At 37.0% G+C, this 8,329-nt stretch overlaps 1 protein-coding gene across 1 annotated transcript in view; it reads right to left on the bottom strand.

Moving 5' to 3' along the window:
• LOC106867751 (uncharacterized) overlaps window positions 1-8,329 on the bottom strand; it is a 63,807-nt gene that overhangs the window by 13,226 nt on the left and 42,252 nt on the right. Inside the window, exon 2 of the mRNA XM_014912714.2 lies at window positions 6,313-6,389. Within this exon, the coding sequence (XP_014768200.1) occupies window positions 6,313-6,382 (70 nt within the window). The 5' untranslated portion in view covers window positions 6,383-6,389. The remainder of the gene's footprint in view (window positions 1-6,312; window positions 6,390-8,329) is intronic.

Below are 8,329 nucleotides of genomic sequence, written 5' to 3'. Positions count from 1 at the left end.
GACTAGATACCACAAAAATTAGGGATAATTTCGAAAAGAAATGAAAAATAAAAACTTTTACCAATCTATATTCTGTACCATGGTTTCAAGCCAATTTTAGTAAGATAAAGATTATATATCTTACAAGGTCGGACTATCGTCAGCAGAAATGACCAGACAACATATGAAGCACGAGTTGAAACCATGGTACAGAATATAGATTGGTAAAAGTTTTTATTTTTCATTTCCTTTCGAAATTATCCCTAATTTTTGTGGTATATAGTCTTTTGCTGCTATTTCTAGCGAGTAGATGTCCTATTATAGGCATCTCTGCATTTTAAATGAATATATATACATATATATATATATAGTATTAATGAAATAGGAGATGGAATATGTAATAGACTTTGTTGGTGCAAGACATGTTTCGACCCGTTCTGGGTCTCTTCGGGTACATCAATAAAAAGTTTCACTAGAGATTTCTTGAGTCGCCTTACATAGTGCTACATGTTCATCAAATTATAGAATGAGTAAAAACATAGAAAAATTATTGAAACGCAAAAATTTATCTCAATCATTCGACAATGATCTTTATTTTTGAATATTTGTTCCTTTAAGGAAAATAAATTTTTCTTATAATTTCTTCCTTAGCATTGTGTTCTTGTGCAAAAACACCCCATCTTACGTTGCTCTGCGATCATGCCCACATCTTGCTAGTGACACACTGTGCCATATTTCTGGCAACGTATATATCATAGAAGGAATGGACTAATGTACAACATAAACCTTTGATCGCTAGAAACACATCATCCGTGCAGGTTGTTCAGTAAGACATTTCAGAACTGCCTTTCTCGGAGTTCGAGAGACAACCATTATTACTACAACTAAATAAAAGCTTGGAATCGCCTTTTATCAATATATTCGATCGGAAATGTCCTCAAAGCTGAGCAACAGCAAAACGAAGAAGACGACAACTGCAACAACAAGCAACAATAACAACAGCATCAATCATAGCAACTGCAAAGCAGTCTTGTCTTGGATCTGATGACTGCATCCAATGAAAGGAAAGGAAAAAAAGAAAATGTAATAAGCATGTTAATTACAAATATAGTCGTATTTAATCCTTCTTCATAATCCTTTAATGCCGTCTTTCACGACGGAATTCATTGAGAGATTATCTTCAAGGTGAAATAGTGATAAAAGATAATCGTGTAGTATCTAAAATTCTTAACACGAACTTAGAGTTTTGCTCTAAGATAAACCAGTAATGGCTTGTCTACAAACGGCATTATACTACACTACTTGCTATTCTGACATAAATATAATGAATAATTTTATTTTGTTTTTTTTTGTTTTTTTTCCATATTTCATTTGCTGAATTAATAAATACACAAATCATAATAAAAGAATGAAAAATGTAATTTTAATTTCAGCCATTTTTTCGTTTATTTTTAAGCGTTGGTTTGTTGTAAGCCCCACGTTTGTTTTGTCGTTATAGTTTCGTTGTTTTTATTGGTGGTGTTTTTAGTTTTCGTTAAGCACCAGTCTTTTTTAATAGAATAATTCTATAATCAAAGGACAGTCTAGTTACGATAAATCTCATTTTGTATTTTCTTCAAACATAGTCCATCAAGAAATGCATTTTCTTATGGTCAGATTGTTTTCTTTTTCCTCAACCCTTTCCTTGTCCAATGCTTTCTTATAAGCTTGTCCTAAACGTCTACTATTGTTCTCATACTTTCAGTTTGTCTTTGTTTCATACATCCTGGCTAATATCTTTAATCTTCCACTTGTTTCAGTCACCAGACTGCAGCCATACTGGGGCACCGCATCATGAATTTTAGTCGAGCGAATCGGCACAATGCTTTTTTAAGGTCTGGCAGGTACTTATTAGATCGATCTCTTTTGCCAAACCACTAAGTTACTGGGATGTAAACAATAACACCGGTTGTAAGGTGGTGTGTGTGTTGGGAGCAAACACAAAACACACACACATGGACACACACACACATGGACACACACACACATGGACACTGACACACACATATCCGACTGGCTTCTTTCTGTTTCTATACCAAATCCATTTTCAAGGATTCCCTTGACCCGAGCTGCCACGCTGTAGGACTGAACCCGGAACAGTCTCAAGTTATTCTGCTTGTTCACGAATAAATGGGAATGTGTTTCATGTATGATATGCGGACGGCTGGGAAACATGATCTAGGTATCACAAGGGATACAAATTAAGTGGTTCGGTGTGATATTAAGGAAGATTTCACTGCTATTTCCAGCAAGTCGATCAACTCTGTAGAACCTTCACCATATTGGCCCCTTTTATTTCTATTTTCTTTTATTATACAAACGAGTGATAGAGCCAAGATCAATATATATTGTGATTTCTGACATTTTCTAATTTTTATTGTATTTCCCTCATCTCCCTCTCTTTCTCTCTCACTCTCTCGCAGGCAGAGATTTATCAGTGAGATAATGGAAACTATGATTACAATTCTTAATAGCGCCAACACGTAGGAAAGATGAATGTCCTTGTTCTAAGTGAATATGTAAATATTTCCCTTACAACATAATCCTTCGAGTATTTTACACTCAAAATGATGCGAACAAACGAAAACATCTGTAATTTATTTGCAGAAGAACGAGAATAACATAATAATTTACTTTGGCTTCGGTAGTCGAATGAGCGCAGAAATGTTCAGTGCTGTAGCTAAGTTTCTTATTGCTGGCTAGCAAAGATCTGTGTGTATATGTCACTTAATTAGCAACAGGAAATTTTGTGACTCGTCGTATATGCGTCATGAGAAACGGCCTCCCGCTTCTCGTTTCTTTGACCTTGCTACGCCTCTGGGACTGTCTAAATGATTAAGAAACTTGCTTTGGAATCGTAACGTTCTACGTTCGATCATAATGCGTTAGATCTTAGACAAATATCTTCTGCCATAACCTAGGGCTGATTCAAACCTAATGAGTGAAGTTGAAATTCGGAAACTGCTCGGGAACTAAATGGAATCTGCCTCAAATTCAAAGTGTTAGCTTTATCATACACCGTATTATGCTGACTCTTTGAGAGGCTTACATGAAGAATGGATCACATGCCTCTCAGAAATATTTAACCACTTACATTAACTACAATAATTTACGGGCTCTTTCTGAAATTCAAAAGGCTAACCCTGTCGCACTTAATCTATCTGAATATATGCTATATATTCAAGTATCTCTAGAAATTTTGATGAAAATAATGTTAATGGAATTTGACGCAATTCAGGATATGAATGAGGACTAAATATGCGTTGTGTTGTTTCAGTAGTAACGATATTCACAACATTGGTACATTGGTTCAGACTTCCTCTCTTTAACCATCAGGTTGACCTATGCCCACTGTTGGCTTCTTTGAAAATTACTCTGTGATATAAAATTTTAACGGGAAAAATGCTTAGACGGTGTTGAATTGGAGCTAAACTACAAGACCAATACCAAGTTGTACCATACGAACTAAATAGCAGCCGTAATCGACATCCTCGTCACCATCATCATCATTGGCAGCAGCAATAGTAGAAGTAGCAGCAGCAGCAGCAGTAGTAGTAATTTCAGTTGAAATAGAGTAATAGGGGCAGCCGTATTAATAGTAGCAGCGTCTGCCACCGGTGCGGTTGCAAGAGTAGAAGTAGTTGCAGCAACAACAGAAATAAATGATTTTTTTTCCGTTTCAGTGTCACCCTCAGAATTAGAAAGCATTCAAACACCGAACTAATTGGCTAAATACGCAGTAATGCAGTATGAAAAACAGAGATGGGTAGAGAAGGAGAGAGGGAACCAGGATTTAGTCCTAGGTTCGTTGCAAATTAATGAAAGGGCTCTAGAAAGCATTGCAAGTGACAGAGTAATAGATATCAATTACATAGTCGAAGTAAATTATATACTTTAGGTTAAGACCGTAACACTTTAGAAGCTTATTCAATCTGGCTTAATCAGCTCTGTTCAGTCACTCGAGAATTATTATTCGTTATTCGACAATTAAATTTCCGCCATTAAATCTTGTCCGAAAGTTAGAAAAATATTAATGCTACACTGAAAAGATTCTGATGATTATAGTACAACAAATCAACAGGGACTGATGTAGTTGTTGATTTCAATATATCTTCTAATATCGATCTCTTGGTTTATTGATTTAATTCCACTAATGTCTGTTGGATAGAATGAATTTCATGACGGTTGCAGGATCAGCAATCCCAGTATTGGTTTCCAATTTTGGCACAAGGCCAGAAATTTTTTCAGAGGAGATAAGTTGATTACATCGATCCCAATAATAATAATAATAATGATAATAATAATAATAATCCTTTCTACTATATGCACAGGGCCTGAGATTTTGGAGGGAGGTGGCCAGTCGATTAGATCGACCCCAGTACGCAACTGGTACTTAATTTATAGACACCGAAAGGATGAAAGGCAAAGTCGACCTCGACGGAATTTGAACTCAGAACGTAACGACGGGCGAAATGCCGCTATGATTTTGCCCGGCTTGCTAACGATTCTGCCAGCTCACCGCCTTACGATAATCTCAATAGAGAATACATCTATTAAATATGTGTCATTCCTATAAACATACTCACCACCACACTATAAAAACTTCTGACCCATAGACCCCACAGATGTGCTGCATCCTCTCTCTCTCTCTCTCTTCCCCCTCTCTCTATGCATAATCTTCAGTTCCTGCAATGACATGCTCTTCTACAGTCGTTAGTCGCGAAGCATCTTCTCTCAAGTTAACACAACACTCAACTTCACTCATGTTAACCCGACACATCCGGCTCTACTTTTCTCACCCCTTTCCCTCTCAGGTTCCACACTAATAACTTCAACTAATATTTCTCCCCGAGATTTTCAAACTTTGGAATCTTATCCACAATATTTTTGTATCAGGTATTGGTTTCAAATTTTGTAACAAGTCCAGTAATTTCTCATGAAGAGGCTAATCGATTACATCAAGACTCCATTGCTCAACTGGTGCTTATTTGATCGATCTCGAAAGGAATGACAGGCAAAGTCGACCTCTGCGGAATTTGAACTTAGGATGAAAAATGGATCTTCTATTGAAATGTTAAACATCGTAAACAGTGGCTTGGTAAAACGGAAAAGCTCAACCACAACCAAGAAGGGAACTTCATAGGAAAAAGGTTCTTCTCTCTATCTGGTGGGACTGCAAAGGAGTAATTCACTTTGAATTGTTACCACCTAATGCAACAATCAATGTTCAAGTCTACTGTCAGCAATTAGAGCGTTTGAACCAAGCTTTGAAGAAAAAATTATCCGCTTTAGTGAATCGAAAAGGAGTGATGTTTCATCAGGACAATGCGCGGCCCCACACTGCAAAGATCACATCACACAAGATCGAAGAGCTTGGTTGGGAAAAAATTCCTCATCCACCTTATTTCTGAAGCTCACACCAATAGTCAAAAGCACCTTAAAACAGGTATTACCAAATATCTGTGAAAGGCTCATAGTCGTCTTCAGGCGCACAAGACTCCAGTACGGGCGTAATGATAACGGTTCGAAACAGCCTTGGTAGTAGCTTCTTGCGTATGTGTAGGCGTATTGTCTTCATTACGTGCTGCATTTCTTAAAACATAACTTTTAAGATTATATCCTTGCATTCTATAAACGTCGAATTTATTTGAGTTTATTTTAAGTAATCGCAACGTCTCTAGCATTTCTTAATATATCGCGTAACGCCCACAGTTTCTCTAGTAATAATGCTCTCTGCAATTGCATTAAACTAGGTTTTATGCCTATTTCCTCTATAACTCATTATTATTATTATTATAATTTTTATTGTTGTTGTTAAGGCGTCGAGGTGGCAAAATCGTTAGCGCGCCAGGTGAAATGCATTGCGCTATTTCGTCCGTTTTTACATTCTGAATTCAAATTCCGCCGAGGTCGACTTTGCCTTTCATCCTTTCAGGGTCGATTAAATAAGTACCAGTAACGCACTGAGGTCGATGGAATTCGACTTAATCCTTTCCCCATATTTGAAGCCTTGTGCTTCCAGTAGAAAGAATTATTATTAACATTATTATTACTATTATTTAAGACAACTCCATGGCAATTTAATATTTGCCTTAATTATACATACTTTTCTTTCCATATATCAAAAACCCAGAGGGGTTCAAACTGAAGACATGAATATAGAGCCCCATCCGGCAATCTGAAAAGAAGCAATGCAATACCTTCCTTCCTCTGATTAGCGCTTTCTCTCTCTCTCTTTTTCACTTTCACGCACACATACACATAAAAAAGTAGTAGGGAGTTGTGTGTACTTACCTTCGTTATACGACAAGGCGTATGAAATGAGTACGCAAAAGCAGAAACAGAAAGCAATGATAGTTTTCATCACGCACCTGTGAATATAAAGAAACGACAATAGAAGGTATTGAAGATAGGCAATATATGTAAGCATGTATGTACGTTCGAAGGGATGCTGAAAAGCTACTGGCTTCCAGGGTATCCTGGATTTAAAAGTTTTAAAAGCTTGGTTGGAGGCCCAACCTTCCGAGTCCTTCAACAAGGTTCAAGAAAACCGAAGGACTTCTGCAATAATTGTGTGAATCTGAGAGTGGAATGTGTTGAATAAAATCAGAATTAACTGATCCTTCCGTATTTTTATTAACCCAAAGCCAAGAACTTTCCAGCAAGCTTCGTATATATATGTGTGTGTGTGTGTGTGTGTGTGTGTATATATATATATATCAGACACGTGTGCCGTCAGTAATTACTCAGGGTAGGCAGTTGGTGATCTTTATGTAGTAAAACACACAAAAGATAAGCAAACCACAGGTGTACGACTGAGCTGAAGACAGATTTACTTCTGCCTTTATAGCACATAAAGAAAACGTTGTTGTAGGAATGCACGCAGCACGTGTACTACAGCAATATTATACGTAGCTTAACTACTGAGATTAAAAGGCAGGGGCGAATTATGCCCAACTAATCTACAAAAAAAAAAATCTTTTGCAGGTTATGCATTGTAATCAGAATATCCGTCATAACTTTATTGAATTGAGTGCATATTCTGCCATAAAAAAAAATGCTGCTATCGATCTATTTTATTCAAGGTAGGTACTGCCTACCTTGCCTACCCAGGCGGCACGTCCCTGATATATATATATATATGTATATATATATGTATGTATATATATGTATATATATATATGTATATATATATAGAGAGAGAGAGAGTAAATGTGTGCATGCCTGTGGAAGCAACTCTGACTTTTCTAGATTACAAAAGCTTATTATTATGAGCATGCACACCAAATATCTTGTAAATTCGTGATGTCAGTAAAGAAGCGGCAAATTGAGAATTAATGGAACGTAAATGTCACCCTCTTTCACTGATTGTACAGATAAAAACGGGTCCAATACATCAGTCACATCGGCAAGGTAATTAATCTTTACAACTGAAAGCATAAATATTTTTTGCCCGAAAATGCAGCCTTTCTTTATTGGCGACCTACATGTCGATACCTTCTCCAACTTCTTTTGCAATGCAAACGACAACACACTTCATTTCCTCTGAACTTTCTTCAGCCTAGTGTTATCTGCAATGCAAGTTGGACAACACAGGCCAAGCAGAGAAATTTTGATAACATTCTCAATCCATGTCACGCGAACTTTTTTATCATTTTAGCGTCGGCGTCGGCGATTATGTTTTTCATTTATGATACAGCTGTAAACCCAAATATCTTGTAGTTTCTGTGCTGGAGATGGCGGAGATTTATCCCCCCGCTAATGATATAAACAAGCTCGCATTTTGCATCTGTGGCTAATATATCTTTTTTAACAAGCTCATTGGCTAACCTCGACACCGGCGCCTGTTCTGGCACTGTTTTTCTATATATCGCAGGCGAGAGGGGGGATGAGTCGCTGCTATCTCTAGCGGTCAAGATAAAGAATATAATGGTGTGAGTTCTAATAAAAACATAAACATCTCAAAAGTCATTGACATGTATTTGTTACCGTTTATCCAGTAATTATTCAAGAAAATACGAGAAACAACAGTATAATGATTACATATTCCACACGTCTTTACGTTCTGAGTTCAAATTCCGCTGAGGTCAACTTTGCTTTTCATCCTTTCGGAGTCGATAAATTAAGTACCAGTTGCGTACTGGGGTCGATCTAATGGACTCGCTCCCTCCCCTAAAATATCGGGCGTTGTGCCTAGAACAGAAAAGAATATATATTCTACACAATGATGAATATATCGATTGCAGATAATCACTTGCAGCTGGTGTCTTTATATACACACACACACACAAACCTATATATATATATATAT

The sequence above is a fragment of the Octopus bimaculoides genome, chromosome 22 (genome assembly GCF_001194135.2).
Source record: "Octopus bimaculoides isolate UCB-OBI-ISO-001 chromosome 22, ASM119413v2, whole genome shotgun sequence".
NCBI classification, from domain to species: Eukaryota; Metazoa; Mollusca; class Cephalopoda; order Octopoda; family Octopodidae; genus Octopus; species Octopus bimaculoides.
Note: the sequence above shows the minus strand (reverse complement) of the source record. Positions and strands in the feature narration are given on the sequence as shown.